The sequence below is a fragment of the Lontra canadensis genome, unplaced genomic scaffold (genome assembly GCF_010015895.1).
Source record: "Lontra canadensis isolate GAN:19392208 unplaced genomic scaffold, GSC_riverotter_1.0 scaffold89, whole genome shotgun sequence".
Lineage (NCBI taxonomy): Eukaryota > Metazoa > Chordata > Mammalia > Carnivora > Mustelidae > Lontra > Lontra canadensis.
The window spans coordinates 5,214,775-5,236,515 of NW_022631083.1; the positions used below are offsets into that span (position 1 = coordinate 5,214,775).

General features: G+C 40.8%; 1 protein-coding gene across 2 annotated transcripts in view; it reads left to right on the forward strand.

Moving 5' to 3' along the window:
* ADAMTS17 (ADAM metallopeptidase with thrombospondin type 1 motif 17) overlaps window positions 1-21,741 on the forward strand; it is a 323,327-nt gene that overhangs the window by 258,196 nt on the left and 43,390 nt on the right. For both annotated transcript variants that reach the window (XM_032836008.1, XM_032836009.1), the window contains exon 19: window positions 574-709. In XM_032836008.1, coding sequence (XP_032691899.1) covers window positions 574-709 — 136 coding nt within the window. The remainder of the gene's footprint in view (window positions 1-573; window positions 710-21,741) is intronic.

The following is a 21,741-nucleotide window of genomic DNA, read 5'->3' on the forward strand; positions in this document are numbered from 1 at the left end:
AGGTGATGCTGAGGACATGTAGCCGTTGGCCAGCTAAACAAATTCTCAGACTAGCTCTAGACTGCCCACGTGGAGGAGACAGGTCTGTGTGTCCTTCAGACCAACCTCCCTGTTGTCACCGCTGTCCAGCAGTTCTGGAGGGATTCTCCAATAGGTAGCTATGATCTCTGGTAAGGACTAATGTACAAATGTGTAATCAAGACCAGACCTCTGTAGACTTTAAATATCAAAAGAACAGATAAAGAGATTGGCAATCTTGGTTGGAAATTAAAGTCCCAAATTAGAACTTTGGCCTCTGTGGATCCCGGGCTGTCCGAAAACATAGCTAATCTGTGGTGTCACCTTTTTCCAGTCCTGTTCTAGAATCTTCTTCCTGCCCCATACTGCCCCTGCCATGTCATACACACCCTCATCCCTAATATTATGGTTCTTTCTCTGACAACATGATAACATGTCACTTCACTGACAAACTGATCAAAAGATGCATCCAAATGCTGCTCTATCTGCATCCATGTATGGCCTTCCCAGGTGGGAGAGCCACAGTTGCTCAGTTCCCTGTGGTTTGGTTTCCAGGGGAACGCAGAACCATCGTGTCCTGCACACGGATTATTAATAAGACCACAACTCTGGTGAATGACAGTGACTGTCCTCAAGCAAGCCGTCCAGAGCCTCAGGTCCGAAGGTGCAACTCACATCCATGTCAGTCACGGTAAGGAGCTGTGTTCTCATACTTGGACCCTCCAGGGTCAGGGCAAAAACACCCAGCATGGGGGGCAGTGATAGACAGTTGATCCCACAGTACCTCTCTGCACCATGTACTGTTGTTGCTGCTCAGTGATTTTTGCTTGCTTGAAATACTGATTAGCTGGCTCTGAAGCCAGGGCTCTGAAAAAAATGTATAATCCTAGCTAGAAGGCGTTTTTTAGCACGACCCTAAGAACATCTCATGGAGAAAAAAATCATCACATACTCTCAGCTGATAACATGTTGGCTCCCCCAAGTTATTTTGTCTTAGGAGAAAAGGAAATCGCAGAGTGTGAGCACCCATGAGTGAGTCACACAGGTTAGTGTTTGTGATGGGTCTGTTTCGGCAGTTGAAACTAACACCAGTGAGTGTGGATCTTGGTGTTCGTTGTTTGGAATCTGTCAGAAGTTCTGATGGATTCCATGGCCATGATACTTCACGTGCTCTGAAGGCAGTTTTCTGGGGCTGTCAACTGAGATGAATTGTGTGAAATGTGCTTGTCAGTTAAGCTTTTATTTCTGGTCATTGCAGTGAGACGTTACATTGTACTGTGATTAGTAGAATGTGTAATAGCACCCCTGGCCTCCCATTCTGCTCTGGGTTGAGGTGTATGGCTTTTGCTTGGTGGTTCTGTGCATGTTTTTCTTCTGTAAAGAAGCTGGACTTTTGACGTGGCAGTTTTGTAAACTCAACTTGGGCTTCTTGCCTGGTGTGGAAGTTTCACAATGCATGTGGTTTTCGTGCCATCCCCCTTTGCCTTGTCAAACTGGTCAAGTGTGCAAGTGGGAGAGGGAAGATAGCAGGGAAAGCAAGAGGTGAGACTTATTTCGTTGGTGGTGTGTGGTCCTTAGCAAATCAAGAATGAAGGTGGATGGGAGGGTGGGTGAAGGGGATTAAGAGGTATGAACTTCCAGTTACAAAATAAGGAAGTCATGGAGATGAAAGAGACAGCATAGGGAATATAGTAAGATGGTGGCAGTGTTGTCTGCTGACAGATGATGCGTATACTTATGGGGAGCACTGAGTATGTATAAAATTATTGAATCATTATGTTGTACATGTAAAAGTAATATAATGCTGTATATTAATTATACTTCACTTTAAACAAAGAAAGACATCCTACCCTAACCCTGAAGGTCATGAGGAACAACTCACTTTGGGAAGTCTTCTCAAGCATCTGGCTATGAGCAACCACCCCACAGACTCCTCAGTTGATGAATGAATCAACCACACACACACCCAGGGGCAAAGAGGGAAGACCTTGCCACTGTGACAACCCAATGATCAGACAGGCCACAGGGACAGCTCAGCTCTGTGACATACTAGAAAGTAGGGTATATGAACCTAGAAGGGGGGGGTCGGCAGGGGCTCAAGGGCATGACTGAGCAAGAAAGATCTTAGGGAACCAGTCAATAATCATATTTTAAGATCATTTATGATTTCAAACTATTTTAGCGTCCAGAGATTTCTTAAATTATGCATATAAACCAAGTAACATAAAACATGAAATCAGAGTTGCTCTGGCTGAATTGAGACACATATGTGAAGAGGAAGAGTAGTCGAATGCATTCTGCCCTCCCTCATATCACCGCTGGCCCAAGGAATGGACCAAGGAATAAAGCTTACAAACTGTCAGGGACTGTCTGCTTTCCATAATGATGGGGATGCTTTTATTGGACCAACCCTCAATATTCTTCACAAGGGTACTCTTAACTGTGCTGATCACATACTGTATTTGGTAGCCACTAGCTAGTCCAAATTGAGATGTGCTATAAAAGTAAAAATATACACCTGATTTTGAAGATTTAGTATGGAACGAGATTATAAAATATCTTAGTAATTTTTAGTACATGTTGAAATAATTATGCCTTGGACACATTGGGTCAAATGTAATACATTATTACAATTAAATTCACTAGTATCTTTTTAAATTTTATTATGGTAGTAGGAAATTAAAATTACATAGATAGCTCATGTCTTAATTCTGTTGAATGGCACTGATGTAGATTAACAAAGCATTCAGAATACACTCCACAATTACCAGACATAGAAAAAAAAAACAGAAAAATGTAGTCCATACATTAATGGAAATGGACTCCAAGATGACACATATGTTGAGATTAGCAAACAAGAATTTCGAAGCAACTATTATGCTCAAAGACATAAGAAAAGATATAGTCACAATCAACAAACCCCTAGGAAATCTAAGCACAAAAAGAGACACTCTAAAAATGAACCAAACTTTAGGACCAAGAAACACAGTATCTGAAACTTAAAAAAAAAAAATAATCTCTTCGATGGGCCTAATAGCAGATGATGAAAAAAAGAACAGACTTGAAGGTGGAAGAATAGAAATTCTCCAGTCTGGAAAAACAGGAAGAAAAGATTGTTGACAATGACCAAGACTCAGTGATCTGTGGGATCTGTGGGATAACATCAGGCATACTGATATAAGTGTAATTATATTCTCAAGTGAGAGAAGAGGAAGAGGAGAAAAATAAAGCAGAAAATAATCAAGAGACAATGACCAAACCATGTTTAGTGAAAGACAGAAGATAGGTAATTATGTCACTTCTTGAGTATTTCCACTAGATTCCAGGTGAATTCAAAGCTCTATAACAAAGTCTCGCATCATCACACCAATAGGCTAAAGCAACACCTTTATGATTTTTGCCACACACAGATACTCCAGGAGGGGACTTCACTGTACTGTAAAACTACACAGAAAACCTTGTAGGAAAACACATACAAAGAAGTCACATCACGCAGCATGCATTAACAAAGGTATGCACCCTTTAAAACAGTGCTACAGAGCTGCTGTGAGCTTGGATGAAGTATATGGAGTGTGTATGTAGGGGGAGAAGGGGTAGGTGTGTCTCCAGATCACTCACAGAATATTCTGACAGACCACGGGCCTGCAGTCTTACCCTGGTTGAACACAGGTTTAAGCCAAACCCACTTTGGACTAAAAGTAAGTTCAGAAGCACATGCTTAGTATCTCCTTAGAATAAGGGTTAGCAAACTTTTTCTGTAAAGGCCTAGATAATAAGTATTTTTGTAGTTTTATAGGCCACATATGGTTTCTGATGTCTGGTTTTCTTTGTTTTGTTTATAACCCTTTTAAAGATGTAAAAACCATTTTTAACTCCTGGTTTGTACAAAAACAGTCTGCAGGCCAGACTCGGCCCAGACTTTGCCGGCCCTGCCTTAGATTATTACTTACCCTTGCCTTGCCCTCTGACATGTTGGAATCACAACCTCAATAACAAGCCCAAGCTCTGAAGGTACGACCTCGGGAAATACACTTTCTTGTTATACAAAGAAGGACATGTCATTATACTGGGTTACTCTGCAATGCCCAGTTGTTCAGTACTCTTTTTTAAAGCAGTCAGCATGACCCTGAGCCTTCAGTACAACATTGGGAATTTCCTTCATCCAACATGCACCTGTCAAGCACCTTCCCATTCACCAGGCCCTGTTTGAGGTACCAAGGTATTTCGAGGTGAGAAATACACACAAGGTCTTCACTGTCATGGAACTTGATAAATACTAACTTTCTCCCTCCCTCCCTTTCCGACCTACCTTTCTGGGTCAACTGTTTTTCCTTCCTGACCCACTTCCTTCCATTCCCTTCCTGACTCCATAAAATCACACAAATCAGATTTAAAGAATGAGTGGAATTTCCCAAGGCGGAAGAAAAAATGAAATTGATAGAAGATGGCACCTGAAATTTGTCTCAGAGCCTAGACAAGAAATGCTTCATTGCCTCTTCTAGTTTGGTTTCATTTTCTGGTTATTTAGTTGTTTATTTTGAACCATTTGACTTCATACTGTCTTGAAGAACCCATTTGAAAGAGCCCCACAAAAGAATGAAGTGTCATGGCTCATCAAAGAGTATTTATTGTTCGGCTGAAAGAAATGTGTGATCTGAGAGATTTTAAAACTCCTGCTAGTCTCAGTTGTATTTATTTATATTTAAACATGCAGAAGCACACACACATATATGTATATATACGCATATACACACAATATATATATGCGTATGTTATGTGAAGATACATACATGCATACATGTTTACACACACACACATTTGGACAATAAAACTTGAATTATTACAGTGTGTGATCTAGTTAACTTGAGTCTTTCTTCAAAACATCTAGTAATATGGACTTAGGCTGGTAGGTGAAGAAAAGTGGAGATTGGCTTAGAAAATTACTGCTAAATAATCAGATTTCTTCTATAAGTAAAGAACTGAACTTTGATAAAAGGGGTGGGTGTGGAGATGTGAAGGGTCTGGAGGAAAAATGTCTGTTTCAGGTGGGGTGGGCATGCCTGGAAGACATAGCCTGGAAGCTGGAAGGAGAGCCCGAGAACTCAATGGTGTAAATTTTATTGAAGAAGCCAAAATGCAACTCTCTGTTGAATCTGGCAAGGCGAAAGAGCCTTTCTATATTATTGTTACTCTTTGACCTTTAAAACAACAGCGATGTTTGTCTTTTCCCTTATATTTTTCTTTATTTCTCCTGATCTCCCTTTAATTTTCTTCAACCCTCTTTTTCCATCAAGTTCCCGACAGTTTCCCTTACCTTCCCAATGGCACACCGTTAGCACCTCTTTATTCTAATCCTGCCCCTAGCTCTGTGGATACTTCTCCCAAACCCTGCCATAACCATATGGAATCTGGAATCTGACACACAAGGCAGATGGCCTCTCTCCAGCATTTTGCACACCAATACAAACACATCGGCAAACCTGGCCCCCGACATTGGCAGGAAAGGCAGAAATCACAGATCCGCTCAGCTGTTATGACTGTGGCCAGCAGTCTTCACCTTGCTGACCACAGTCTGCAGGGAAGAGGCCCCACCATCATTTGGCATCCAAAGAGTAACGCTGCGTGCCAGGTCCTTCAGACTCAGGCCCCGATAGTGCTGGAGCAACGAGGGTGGGGTATGACAGGGAGATGGGCTCATTCTGGAACACACAGCTCATGCTACCCCAGATTTAATATTCTTGCAGTCTCTTAGAGCTTGTTGGCCACTTTGAAAAGGCCATTCCAAGCTATTAGATGTTTCCCATAGGATCTGTGATTTGAACTCCTTCCCAGGTAGCACATACTGTACTGTATTGTGTTATGGATTAGAGTGATTCAGAAAAGAATATTTAATATTGTACTGCCAATAGAGTTGAATCGTCATCCGCAGGGAAGTGTATTTGGATTTTAAATCTGTCCTGTTTGCTCATTATCTTAACCAGGTGTGCCTTGTTTAAGTTAGAATGGAATGGAATCCCTCATGTTTTTATGAAAGCATGTTATGTATGTGTATGTGTGTGAGTTCATGACTTAAGAATGAAACCTAGAACATGTAGATCTTCAGGTAGAGCCAAAATCTGAAAAGATACCATTATTTAATCTATTTCTAGCTAGTCAAAAACCTAAAGCTTTCCAGTTTCCTGCTTTCCTTGAAAATAAAATAGGTAAATCTGATTGCCATACCCATCTCCCATGCCCTAGATGGGAGAAGCTGGAAGAAGCCACCTTTGGCACCACCTGCCTCCTGGGGCAAAACGGGAGCCACGAAGCAGGACTGCTCCCACGGACAGGAGGGTGAGGCCCGGTTGTATGTTCCTACAGGTCAGCAGTGATAGGATGGGGATCTCCAGAGTGGGGCACCACTCTTTCAGGCTTGGCCCACTCTTCAGACACTGGGCATATGGGTCTGGGGTGAGGGCACCCCACAAGCCATGTGAAGTAAAGAAGCAGTGCCTAGGAAGGGGAAGCTGATGAATAGCATTATTGGTATATTACATCCCTTATCCATGGTAGAGGAATGGTGAGGAGAAGTTCAGTTGGATCCAAAATCTTTCTTCCAATACTACTTAAATGCCAGAACTTCACTTATATTTAAATTTAATAGTAAAGTTTTGAAGCTTTTAGTTATTTAAGTTAGGAAACATTCCTAACTTGTACGGAGATGGAGAAAGAGAAAGAGAAGATGGAGAAAGAGAAAACATTTCAGGGTGTTGATTTGCATTTGATAATTTTGTTTGCTGCCCTTTGCTGCCATACTAACCCTTCAATCATTTGAACATCTCCCCCCACCCCCAACACTCAACAAGACTTTGTATATAGACCCAGGGGTCCATTAAGAGGCCCTTCCCTCGGGGTGCCTGGGTGGCTCAGCCATTAAGTGTCTGCCTTCGGCTCAGGTCATGATCCCAGGGTCCTGGGATTGAGCCCCACATTTGGCTCCCTGCTCAAAGGGAAGCCTGCTTCTCCCTCTGCCACTCCCACTGCTTGTGTTCCCTCTTTCACTGTGTCTCTCACTGTCAAATAAATAAAATCTTAAAAAAAAAGGCCTTCCCTCTTGCTCACTTTTCTGAGTCGTAAAATGTAAAAAACATTGAGCACTCAGTGTTCACATTTGATTTTTGTGTCACAATTACAAAAAATGAAAGGTAAATGGAAAAGTTGAAACTCAGTCTGAGGAATAAAAGTAAACACAACTAAAATCATAGTGATCCATCAGAAATGAAGGGGAAATACATATTCTCCAGGTTCTGGGAAAAAAAAAAATCAGACCAAGAAGGAGTGGCTCTATAGTGGGGGTATACAATGAAGTATTTCTGACTTGTAAAATTTCTGGGGGTATTTCAGAACTGAGCTTGGAGTATGTTTGGTGGCAGCATCCCAGAAAATTAGCCCATTCCCCCTGGGGGCTACTGAAGGCCATTGCTGGCAGAGTCCTATGCTGGCTGGCTCTCTTACAGGTATGAATAGTCCACAGGTATGAATAGATAGGAGTGATTTTGCCTAGGAAAGTATTATTCTTTTCTCCTTACAGGTGTACATTATATACAAAAACACTCAAATTCCTGGGGTGCCTGGGTGGCTCAGTTGGTTAAGCATCTGACTCTTGATATTGTCTTGCAATCAAGCCCTACATTGGGCTTGCTTAAGATACTCTCTCCCTCACCCTCTGCCCCTCCCCACCCCTGCTCACATGTGTATGTGTGCATGTGTCCTCTCTCACTCTGTTAAAAAAAAAAAAGACATTCAAAAGTAAAAGGATAGAAGAAGATATTTCATGCAAAGAGAAACCATAAAAAATCAGGGTTAGCTATACAAATACCAGACAAAATGATTTTAAAACAACAAAAAAGTTGCTAGAGATAAAAAGGAATATTTTATAATGATAATAGGGCAGTCCATCAAAGAAATAACAATTATAAACATGTATGTACCTAATAATAGAACCTTAAAATATACAATATGAAGAGAAAAGTAATTCAGCCATAATAGAGAATTTAATGCCCAACTTTCAATAATAGATCTTTAAAACTAGAAAGAAGATCAACAAGGAAATGCTAGACTGGAACAATACTATAAATCCACTGGACCTACAAGATAGCTGTAGAGCACTCTACCCAATGAGAACAGAATATGCATTCTTCTTATGTGCCTGTGAAACATTCCCCAGGATGGACCATCATCTAAGCCATTAAATGTACCTCAGGGAATGTAAAAGGACTGAAATAATGCAAAGTATATAAAATTAGAAATCAACAACAGAAGGAAATTTTGGCCACTCACAACGCATGGAACTTAAAAAAAAAAAAAAAACCCACAAAACTTCCTAAATAACAATTGGATCAAAAAGAAATTGTAAGAGAATGAAATGAGGACTTAACATATCAAAGTCAGATCATGCATCCAAAGCAGTCCTTAGGGGAAATTTTATAGCTTAGGGGGATATTTAAAACAGAGAATAGGAAAACAAGAAAAATCAGTGAAACCAAATAGTGATTATATGAAGAGAACAACAACAACAAAAAAAATGACATTTAGCTAGACCAAGAAAAAATGGGACAAGACTTAAATTACCTAAATTAGAAATGAAAGAGGTTGTAAAGGAATATTGTAAACAGTTGTATACCAATAAATTCAATAATTAGTATAAAATGGACAAACTCCTAGAAAGATGCAAACTACCAAAATGGAATAAAGAAGAAATAGAAAATCTGAGTAGACCTATAACAAGTAAATAGGTTAAGTTACCAATCAAAAAGCTTCCCCAAAAGAAAAACCCAGAACCAGAATACTTCACTTGCAAATTCTACCAAATATCTAAAGCAGAATTAACACCAACACTTCCTAAACTCCTCCAAAAAATAGAAGAGGAGGGAACACTTTCCAGCTAATTCTATGAAGCCAGTATTATCCACATAGTAAAACCAAAGACATCATAAGAAAGGGATACTACAAATGAATATTTCTTAGGAGTACTGTTGATAAATCTTCAACAAAATACAAGCAAACTGTATCCAGCAACATAAAAAAAGGATTATATACCATGACCAAGTGGGACTTATCCCAGGGATGCAGTTGTTTATCATTTGAAAATCAGTAAATGTAATACATTATATCAATGAAATAATTTTTAAAAACAACATGATGATCTCAATAGATGCAGAAAAAGACTGACAAAATCCAAGATGCTTTCCTCATAAAAACACTCAACAAACTAGAACTGGAAGAGAATTTCCTCAAACTGATTAAGGGTATCTACAAAAAATCGACAACTAATCATACTTAATGGTGAAAGACTAGATGCTTTTCTCCTAAGAACAAAAATAAGACATATATCTGTTCTTGCCCTTCTATTCAAAATTGTGCTACAGGTTCTAACCAGGACATTTAGGCAAGAAAATGAAATAAAAGACACCCAGACTGGAGGTGAGGAAGTAAAACTATCTCTGTTTACAGCTGGCATGATCTTGAACATAGAAAATTCTAAGGAATCCACTAGAAAAATATTAGAACTAATAAATTCAGTAAGGTTGCAAGATATAAGACCAATAAACTAAAATCAAATGTATTTCTATTTAGTGGTGATGAACAAACCAGAAATGAAGTTTTTTTAAAAAATGCTGTTTACAATAACATCAAAAAAATAAAATACTTAGGAATAAATTTAACAAAAGAAGTACAAAACTCATACTCTGAAACTACAAAACATTGTTTAAAGAAATTAAAGAATATTTCAATCAATGGAAAGATGTACCATGCTCATGGATTGGAAGACTTAATGTTAAGGTGGAAGTATTCCACAGATTGATCTACAGGTTCAATTCAGTTTCTATAAAAACCCCATCTGTCTTTATTGCACAAAAGGATAAGCTGATCCTAAAATTCAAATGGAATTGCAAAGGGCCCTGCATAGTCAAGACAATCTTCAAAAAGGGGAACAAAGTTGGAAGACTCATACTTCTCAACTTCAAAATGTACTACAAAACTACAGTAATCAAGATAGTGTGGTATTGCAATAATAATAATAAGACATATAGAACAGTGGGATATAATTGAAGTCCAGAAATAGACTCTCATATTTGTTGTCAGTTGATTCTTGACATGTGACCAAGAGCATTCAGTGAAGAAAGAATGGCCTTTTCAACAAGTGGAATTGTGATACTTTATGTCCACACGTAGAAGAATAAAGTTGGGCACCTACCTCACACCATGTATGAAAATTAACCCAATGATCAAAGATCTAAAGAGCTAAATGTATAAAATTCATAGAACAAAGTGGGAAAAAAGTCTTTATTATGTTTATGGTTTCTTAGATATGACAGCAAAAGTACAAGCAACAACAAAAAGGTAGATATATTGGGTTTCATCAGAATTAAAACCTTATGGTCTGATAAGGTTCCTACTGTGTCCTGAGATACCCTGAAATATCAAGAAAAATGAAAATAAAATAAAATGAAAAGACAACCCATGGAGTGGGAGAAAATGTTTTCAAATCATCTATCTGATAAGAAACTTATCATATATAAAGTTTATATAAAACTATTTTATGTATATTTTATATAGATTTATGTATCATATATTAAAAACGAGCATATATAAAGAATTGTTACAACTCAATAATAAAATGACACATAACTCAATAATAAGGGATCTGAATAGATACTTCTCCTGAAGGGAAGGGGAGGAAAAGAAATTGGGGGTTGATAGCTAAAAGGTATAGAGTTTCTTTTTGGCATAATAAGAATAATCTAGATTGTGGTAAAGGCCATTGAATTGCTGAATTGTATGGTATGGAGTTATATCTCAATAAGGCTGTTAAAAAACAAAACACACAAAGAAGTGCACATTTTTAAAAGTTCAGGCTCTTTGCACTCTAAGCAGAGGCCTCCAGCAGGTTTCCATGAGTATAGAGGCTGGAAGGCCAGTCCCAACCCACAGCCCAGGTATCTCAGAACATGGGGAACTAAGGACAGTCAGGAGCCTTGGCTGGAATGTTTTAGGTGTCTCCTCCTAAGCAGGCATCACCAGATCTTAATTTAATGGCCACTATTATCATGCATGGGCTATTGCTCTTGTCCATCCTCTCCCACTACAAAATGCCAGATCTCTCCCTGAGCCTCTGGTTGAGATTCTTAGGACAGAATTTGGTGGGTGCATTCAGCCGTCCTCCCATTGGTCCCGTTTGAATTGACCTTTCCCTTTGGCTGTCTCCCAAGCTTCCCTGGGTCCCCCATGCTCTTTCTTCTGGAGAGCTTTCTAGTAAAGCATGTCCCCCATAGCTGCCATTCCCCAACACACTGGCAAATGAGGGTGAAAGTCCTTTTCCCCATGCCAGCCATCATTCTTTTGACCTCACAAAAAAGCCACCCCCTAGCATCAACTTAGTAGAGCCATGCAAGTAAGCAGGCAGTATTTTCAATCAGGTGGCAGCGAACCCCACCCCCACACACTGGTGCTATCCATGCCTTTCACTGGCAGGGGAACTTGGGGATCACCAGCTGTGTCTCTGAGCAGTGGTTTGTGCATCCATAAAATGAAGGGAATAACTACCATTTGGTAGTACCATCTCTTTATTTACTTGGTTCTTTTTATTATCTGAACAATGTACTATCATGTTCCAAGTATTTTAAGCAGCCAAAGAATTTAACATTAGCCTAATAGCCTCCCATCCTACCTACCTCACAGAGTCTAGTACTGGATGGGATGAGAAAGAGCTCCATTAAAAAAAAACTGACAGGGGAAAGCAGTCTCTAGGACTACAGATCCCTACTCAAGGGACATGCAGACCTGCCCATTCTCCTGGTGGCACCCAGCTCACCCAACTCAGTCAAATACTACTCTGAGAAAAGCCCTGTCTCTCCTTTCCTCCTCACCATGGCACTTTCTCCCCAAACCCTGAAGCAGAATCATCACACAGTAAGAATGAGCAAACCTTACACACTGTTAAGACAATTAAAATAGAACTTGACATACTCAGTGGTGAAAAGCCAAAAGCTTTTCCTCTAAGATCAGGAACAAGAAAATGATGCCCACTCCCACTACTTTTATTCAACATAATACTGGAAATCCTAGCCAGAGCAATTAGCCAAGAAAAAAAAAAAAGGATATCTAAATGATAAAAGAGGAAGTGAAACTGTCACTGTTTGCAGACGACATGATACTATATATAGAAAAACCTAAAGACTCCACCAAAAAAACCTGTTTGAACTAATAAATGAATTCAGTAAAGCTGCAGGATGCAAAATTAGTATACAGAAGTCTTGAATTTTATACACTAATAACTACCAGAAAAAATTTTAAAGATAATCCCATTTATAATTGCATCAAAATGATAAATCCTTAGGAATAAATTTAACCAAGGAGATGAAAGCCCTGTATACTGAGAACTATGACAGTGAAGAAGACACAAATAAATGGAAAGATATGCCATGCCAATGGATTAGAAAAATTAATATTAAAATGTTCACGCTACCAAAAGCAACCTACAGTTTGAATGCAATCCCTATCAAAATTCCAATGGCAATTTTCACGAAACTGGAACAAACAACCCTAAAATTTGTCTGGAACCACAAAAGGCCCCAAATAGCCAAAGCAATCTTGAGAAGGAAGACTCAAACATCACACTCCCTGTTTTCAAACTATATTACAAAGCTATAGTAATCAAAACTGTGTGGTAGTAGCATAAAAACAGACATATAGATCAATGGAACGGAATAGATTGCCCAAAAATAAACCCACACATTATATGGTCAATTAATTTATGACAGAGATGCCAAGAATATACAATGGGGAAAGGACAGTCTCTTCAATAAATGGTTTTGGGAAAACAGGACAGCCACATGCAAAAGAATGAAACTAGGCCACAATCTTACACCATACACAAAAAAGAACTCAAAATGGTATAAAGACTTGAATGTAAGATCTGAAACCATAAATCTCCTAGAAAAAAAAAAAACATAGGCTAAGTAAACTCTGCACAATCAGGCTTGGTGATTAATTTTTTGGATTTGACACCAAAAGCAAAGGCAACAAAAGCAAAAATAAATAAGTAGAACTACATCAAAGTGAAAAGCTTCCACATAGCGAAGGAAACCATCAAAAAATGAAGAGGCATCCTACTTAATGGAGAAGATATTTACAAACTGTATCTCTGATAAGGGGTTAATACCCAAAGTATATAAAGAACTCCTACAACTCAATAGCAAGAAAAGAGTCTTCTTTAAAAATGGGCAGGGGATCTGAGTAGACATTTTTCCAAAGACAAACAGATGACCAATAGGCACATTAAAAGATATTCAACATCCACTATTCATCAGGAAAAGGCAAATCAAAACCACAATGAGCTGTCACCTCACACCTGTTAGAATGGCTGTAATCAAAAAGACAAGAAATAACGTGTTGTCGAGGATGTGGAGAAAAGGGGACCCTCGTGTACTATTGATGGGAATGTAAATTCCTATCTACAAAACATAATAGGAAGTACCATATGATCCAGCAATTTCACTTCTAAAAGTAGAAGTACCATATGATCCAGCAATTTCACTTCTAGGTATTTGTCCAAAGAAAATGAAAACACTATCTCAGAAAGATATATGCAGCTCACTTCTCATTGCAGCATTACTTACCAAAATATGGAAACCTAAGTTTCCACTGGCAAATGAATAATAAAAAAATTAATAGATACAGAAAAACGTATATTAACATGCAATGGAATATTATTCAGCCATAAAGAAGAATGAAATCTTGCCATTTGCAACAATATGGATGGATGTTGAGGGCATTATGTTAAGTGAAATAAGTCAGAGAAAGACAGATGCTGTATGATCTCATTTACATGTGGAATCTAAAACAAGAATGAAAGTGAAAAAGAACATGTTCATAGATACAGAGATCAGATTGGTCCTTGCTGAAGGCAGGGTGTGGCAGAGTTGGTGAAATGGGTAAGGGAAGTCAAAAGGTATGCACTTCCGGTTATAAAATAGATCCCGGGGTTTTAATGTACAGGATGGCACATTATTATAGCTATTGTAGTTATTATAACTGTTCGTATACTTAATAATAATAGATCACATATTTTAGAGTTGCTAAGAGAATATATCTTAAACATTCTCATCACAAGAAAAACAATTCTATAGCCATATATGGTGACAGATGTTAGCTAGACTTCCGGCCATGAACACTTTGCAATATAAGCAAATATCAAGTCATTACATTGTACACATAGATGTAAAAACGTAAAGATGTAAAAATTTTCAAAAAAGAACTTGGCAGAAGCTGTGGTCAGAACTCCTTCATACAAAGATGGGATCATTCTTGTTGGACTCGAGTAGTGCCTATGCTCTGGAAATACCCCAGCATTTGTATTAAATAGATTAAATAATTACTGCCTTCCAGTGGCATTTTGCATCTTTCCCCCCCTAAAAAACCACCTGAACCTTTCTAGAAAGGCCCCACATAGGCCGGATCCATAAGCTTTTCAAGAGGTACCTGTTAAGCAGCAGCACCACAGAACTTGGGATATTTCTAACCATCTAAAGTGATGTTTTGTGCCTGCATGCCTGGTCTTTGCCCAGCCTTATTGCACTTTTGAAAATTAATCTTTTTACAAATACCTCAAGTGCTTATGTTTGCCCTGTGGTACACAGCATTATTCTTGTTTTTTGTGAGAGCAGGGAGGGTTAGCTAGAAGGCATGCCAGCTTCTCCTGCTCCAAGGAAGCTGGCCCTCCAGCTCTGAATGCCTGCATAGTTGGGCTAAGGGGCCATTGTGTCAAGGAAGGAATGGAATGAAGGATTTCTTTGGTAAGCCAAAGACATTGCCCTGGGAGGGAAGAAATGTTACCTTTTTTTAACCTCCTATGTCAGAATGAGTTTATGAAGTCCTCTAGGAAGCAGGTGTCAGGCGCACACGGAAGCAGGAGGGAGAATGGGTGGAAAGAGTCAGTGCAGTGTGAGGTCACATCTGGGCCTTTCCCCCATTCTGGCTGGAACCTTCCCTGAGAGGGTCTTACAGAACAGCTCCAAATGTCAAAGGAAAGGGTTCACAATTGCAATAGCTCAGGCTGCTTGTTGGCCAAGGCCACAAATGCCAGTTCAGATATTAGCAATGGTACATGACATGGTGTCCTTCATTCCAAGCCCAGCTGTGGTGTTCCCTTCCATGGGGGTTCATGATTCTCTTAAGGTAAGACTGTGTGTCTTGCTGCCACACTGCAAGGTGACCTGCTCAGGGTGACCCTACCTCTCTACCAGAAAAGTGCACTCTGTATTCAGACCTCTTTCTCTCATTGAAGAGATGATCAAGTATGGTGGAGGCAGAAGACCACCCAGTTAGCTAATGACGTGGCTACAAATGGTGCTTCTGTACCCACGGGACTCCCACCTGCTTTGAAGCTGTGGTAATAGCATAGAAATCTAGCAGAGGTGACCTGAGACCACCGGCTTCTCAAACGCACTGGACCTTGGCTCTAGTGAAGTTAGACTCAAGAAACATGTGCATCAAGGTCCTTTGGTCCCAAGGAACGGAACTGAAATCTACAAACATACCAAAAGTTAAGAGTATATAGAAAGGATGTGGAATAGCGCCCCATATTGACGAGATGCTGAAAAGCATGTCTTGGAGAGGGGATCTTGGAGCCAGCAGCCTCCCCTCCAGGAGTGACTCCACTTGAATCTAGATTCCCAGAGAAGGTTTGATTGGCCTGGTTTGGCTCCCATGCTCTGCAGGGTGTGGCATAGTCACCCAGAGGAAACCCCAAGAAGGAACACAACAGAGAGCTGGCGGAAACAGCAGACGTCCTCCACCCCAAACATGTAGGGACATGCTGATGTCATGACCAAAGCGAGACTAAGGAAAACTATCCAGTCAATACTGTCCAGCTAGTGTGAGAGCCGGCAAATCTATTAACAGGAGGGCTACTGTACTGGAAAATTCCTGTGTCCCAGTAAGAAAGGCAGCCTGATGAGAATGTTACTCTTGGATGTGAACTTTCAGCATCAGCAATTGTACGATTCTCAAAGCATGAGCATTTTTTTTCCAAACTTTTAGTGATGGGTGTGGTACGACGTGTTACCGAACCCGGGCTTCTCCTGGTTATTTTAACCCCCAAACTGTACCAGACACAAGCGCCAGTTCCTGGAGTGTAACCGGATCAGGTGTGATGGGCTGAAATGTGTCTGAGTCCAGTGAGCTCATCAGCTGCTGCTTAAAATCTATTCACTTGTCCTTCTCCTTCCCTCCTGACAATTCAGTCTGTTCCTGTAAATCCCAGAGAAATTATTCTCCCTCTCAAAAGAATATCTGAAAATGAATTTATTGTAAAAGCAGAGAATCTTTTCTAACAGCTTTATTGAGATATAATTCACATAAAGTTTTAGTAATACTCGAGGAGTTGTGCAGCCATCACCCCAATCGAGTATTTTCCCTCACTGCAAAAACAAACAAACAAGAAACCTCCATACCCATTTGCAAACAGACGATAAAATAGAAACAAGACTCATAAATACAAAGAACAAACTTGTCTTTGCCAGAGGGGACGGAGGGAAGGGAATGGGTAAAATCTGTAAAGGAGATTAAGAGGTACAAACTTGAAGTTTTAAAATAAATAAGTCAGGGAGATGAAAAGTATGTCACAATAATATCATAATAATGGCGTGTGGTCACAGATGGTGATGGCACGTACCATGGTGATCGCTGAGTAATGTACAGAATTGTTGAGTCACTCTGTTGTACACCTGAAAGCAGAGAGTCATAAAACTGAGAACTTGTGTTCTTCTTGATAAGAGGTAAATTATGATAAGTGGCAAAAATCCAAAGCAGGCTAGAAGTGGTCCCATCCATTCCTACCAGTGAGCAGTAAGGCAAGCAGGGAGGGAAGGGCTAGAAAGTTGGTGGTGTCACCCCATTTTACAGATGCAGACTTTGAGAAGTGACTTACCCAAGGTCATACCGGTAGCAAGCAGAACTCAAACTAAATTTTCCTTTAAATCTTGCACTCTTCCTGCTACACCATTCCCATTAAAAAAAAAAAATAGTACAACCTGCATCTACCATGGCATGAAAAAGATCCCTTTCTCACTAGGGCACCTTTAGACAGATACTCAGAAGTGAGACAAGAGAAGGCAGTGGACGGCATTTTGATGGACTTCAGCTTGGGACAGGAAGCAGAGGAAGCTATCATGGTTCCCTTCTCTGTAAGTGAAACATGCAGCCAGAAGTTTGATCCTCTCCACGGCTATAGGTACAGGAGATGATCTTCTCTGGTGGTGCCCAGCAGTGGCACCAAGCCCCAGCTCTTGGTGAGCCTCACAGTCATGAATATAAAGAACCAATACATGTTCAGCCATTCTGCACCTGCACAACTCTTCTGTTATTGACTTTCAATACAGTAATCAATACATGACAGGAGACATTCAACACTTTATTATTATTAGGCTTTGTGTTAGATTTTGCCCAAGCATGAGCTAATGGTGACGTTCTGAGCGCATTTAAGGTGGATGAGGCTAAGCTACGATGCTCAGTAGGTTCGGTGTATGAAATGCATTTTCAACTTTGGTATTTTTGACTTTTGATCATCTGTCAGGACCTAACTCCATCATAAGTTGAGAAAGGCCTGTCGTTGGTCAGTTTTCTGGCTTGTCCTTCACATTATCTGGACTCGTGTTAGAAAAGAAATTTAAATTCAGGACTTTGGCATCTGAGACGAGGTTCAAATACGAAAGAGTCTTCCCAGGAGACCTGTGTATGTGCAGAGTGTTGCGGGGGGACAGGGAGAGGTGCTGGCAGGGGTGCTGTCCTGTGAATACCAAGACAGCTTACTCTTGATCCCCAGCTTGCCAAGGACGGGCTCCAGGACCCTGGGGGAGAACCTCACACTCTCTCATTTAGACCCAAGCTACAGGGACTGAACAGGTGGTCTGTGGCCCAGGTCTATGATTTTCTGGGCAGAAAGCTAAGCCTGCCCAACCAGGGATCAAACTTGTAACCTCTGACACCTGTAATATGTCCACTGTGGCCAAACAGTGAATTCACCTGGGCCAAATAGCAGGTGTGGGCAGGACACCTCTGTCACTCCTGTTAAATAATCTGTATGGCTCTGTGTATTCCTTTGTTTATTGTTCCCCTTCTTTTTATTGTTCTCTCCCTCCCACAAAGGCAAGGACCTTGTCAATATGCCATTCATTCAGCAACTATTTGTAGAGCACCAGCGGTGTGTCATGTGTGGGCAGGGAAAACTTGGGTGCACTGCTCTCTGTCCAGTACCAGCAGTGCCCAGAGCTTAAAGGTTAGTAAGTTGCTGGAATGGATTAGTGGATTATGTAGTACCAGCTGAGGTCCTTATCTCCATGGCCAAGCACTGCTATGTTGAAGATAAGGTCTCATTCTAGCACTATGAGCATTGACCCAACAGGAGACAAATGTCTATCTGGACAAGTGCTCCATTGACAAGAGGGTGGCAGTCAGAGGCTGGTTTGGGACTCTGGTGCGTATTCAGTTATCCTCTGGTTAAATCATTCACCCATCCTCAGTACAGCCCAGGATGGTCTTTATTCAAGCCCACCTTGACTTATCCTTCACCTGACTCTGACTCAACCCTGTCCCCTCCCAGGAACCCTTCTTACTCACTCTGTCAGCATCAGTTCCTGCAGAACTTTCTGAAATCCATGCTTTACTGTGGTCTTCATTTAAATAGAATTGTTTTAAGTTTGAAAAGAAAAGATCATTATATCCCTGTTGTATAGAGGCACCAAGACACACAGTTTGTTAGGCTTGGTAGCTGAGAAAAAGAGTGAAATGCTCTCTCCATGTTGCCAGGGGTAGCCTCCTGAGAGGGTTATTGAGATCATGAGCTGGTTGGTTAATTGTGGCATGGGTTCTTGTCTCAGTGCCACCACTAGCTACAGGCAAACACATGGGCAGGTTACCTGATCTTGCCATCTATAAATTGGGAAATTAGAACCTTTCTCATAGAAATCTTGAGAAGATTAGATGAAGTAATGCCTATAAATTCCTCCACCCAAGTAAGCACTAGATGAAATGCTGGCCAAAACCGTCATCATTGCTCAGCTACAACACTATACTAATGATAAACATCAGCCAGCTGTTGGACCCCAGCATTTTATGGGTTATCTGTCATTTCTTAAGACACTGCACACACACACACATTTTTAATAGTGTATAACTACCTAATTTAAATAACCCATACTGGTATTTTTCAGGAAATGAAAGATTGGGGGAAGGTCCTAATATATGCTAGCATTCCCCTTGTTGTTAGAACAAGTTTATATAATTTATATGTATTTGGGGGTAAATTGAAATAGCAGAAAAATCTCAGATGGTTCATTTCCGACATCATGACTGTTTCTGAGTGCTGTATTTGTGAACTTCAGATAATATTATCAGCAGAATGGAGGTAGGACTTGGGGAGGAAAAGGGATTATATGAAAGGGTTTCAGAGTCATTCAAGCCCCCAGATTGGGTTACTGGCTTAGTGCGTGACTAGAAGCTTCACAGATGTCTCATGCCCAGATGGCTCATTACAAAGCAGGCTGGAGAGATGGTGGGGAGTAAGTAATAAGGTTACACTTGATGTGGATGGATGTCAAATGCTGGATCCTGCCAGCACTTCTGCCTGCTACCCTATACTTGGAATTAAATACCACTGAAGGAAGGAGCTTGGTGAAATATAAGTACATAATATCCAAGAGGAATTCCTGATGGCATTAGGAGCAGAAATTAGCCCCGTGGAGGTAATGAATGTGCTCTGGCCCATACCCAGCACACGACTCAGTAGTGGTTTCCCTTCCATGATTCCTAATCCACTTCCTGGAAAGGGAACGCAAACTGGCCACTTGGAGAGAGCTTTCCATTAGCTCTTGAGAGCAGGGATTGGAAAAAAAAAATTCAGCTGCACCTGACCAGTGAGTTGTCAAGGAGAACAAAAGGTGACCTGAGGACCAGCCATTCTCACAGAGCTCGTCAGAAATAAGTCAGAGATCAGTTGATTATTTTTATAGTGTGCTGTGGTTCTAACGTACCAGGATCTCTTGGGATCTTATGAACCTGCAGATAGCCAGGCCCACTCCCCCAGAATTTCTGATTCAGAAGATCTATAGAGGAACCTGAGAATCTGCATCCCTAAGAAGCTTTCCAATGATGTTGGCCCAGGCACCACACTGAGAGCCACCAATATATGGTAGCAAATGTTACTCGAAATTTTAACTCAAGAAAAGTATGGTGACAAGAACCAGGTTTGGCGGATTGGGTCCCATGATTTGAATTTGACAGCAGATGCAAAAATCCTCCAGTAGGAAGAATGTGCGACTGATCCAGGAAGGAAAAGTACTCAGTTATCTCATCTCCTGGGGGCTGGAGGACCAAGGGACCCAGACCCCAGACCATTTGAGAGGGAAAGAGCAACTGGGACAGGAGACCCTAACCATGTGAAGAATGCAAGTGGGGCCCTCAAGGGGGGTCATGGCCTTGCCTGGCAGAGGCTCTATGCTGACTGGTGATGAAGATGGCATGGAGTGGGGGCGGTACAGGCAACTGGTCACCCACACTTATAGACAAAGCACTCTTCACTTGCTCTTCTCTCAGAGGGATGCTGTGAAAGGGGCCATCACTCTCACTTTAATTCTGACAAACCAGGAAGGAGTCAATCATTGGTATGACGGTGACGAAAACAGGGAAGCCATGACTTGCCATATCATTTTTTTCAGTTGGTCACAGGAAAGGGAATTTAGCAAGGTTAGGCATGGACTGCTCTGCTTTTGGAGAACAGAAGAAATAAAAGTCAAAGCAGAGCTAGTTCTGATCTCGGAGCTAAAGAAGGTCAGTACAGATCAGGAGGTAGGGCAAATTCTGGAGGATTTGATTCTGACTCCATTATCATGAACAGACCCAAAAGAACATACAAGAGAGGACAAAGGACCAGGGAGCTACCCAGCCCCTCTGAATGAGCCAGACACAAAGGCATAAGAACACCAGGCCAAAGGGACATGTGGCAAGAGAACACTTTGGAACCTCAGCAGACAGCTCAGGCCAGTCAAGCAGAAGCCTGCCAGCTGAGACCTATTTACAAAAAAAAAAATAGACTTTTGCTGTTGATTAAGTTAAACTTTGAAGTATGCAAAACTGGGAAGGATAAGGCCAAAATACTTCTTAACAAGGCGAATGAGGTTAAAACTGGAACAAGATAGAAAAAAACACACAGAACATGATGGCCAAGGACGATATAGGGAGTGTGGAGCACAAGCCCCAGGAAGCAGAGCGTGTCCAAGTTCAAGGATGAGAGCTCAGCTACTGAGTTCCCATCTGGTCCCAGCTCCACAGTTGCCACTGGGAAATCTCAACCAGGCCACTCAGCCTCTGTAAAATGGGGGACACAGATAGCACCTGCTGCCCTATGGCTGTCATGAGAATTACATGAGTTTGTAGAAATAAATTGCTTAGGACGGTTCCTGGCCCACAGTAAGTGCTAGATAAATCATTTTTATGATCACTGTTGTTATCATCATGATTTTTTAGACGTGTCTGAAACCCCGTTCCAAAAGGAAATCCAGTCCAATTCAAGATGCTACAGAACCCTACAAATGTTACCTCCAGAGCTCTGCTGATTTGTTCTGTGAAATTCTGGCTGATGAGGGAGAGACCAGATTCTGAGGGTGGGTTTCAATTTCTCAAGTG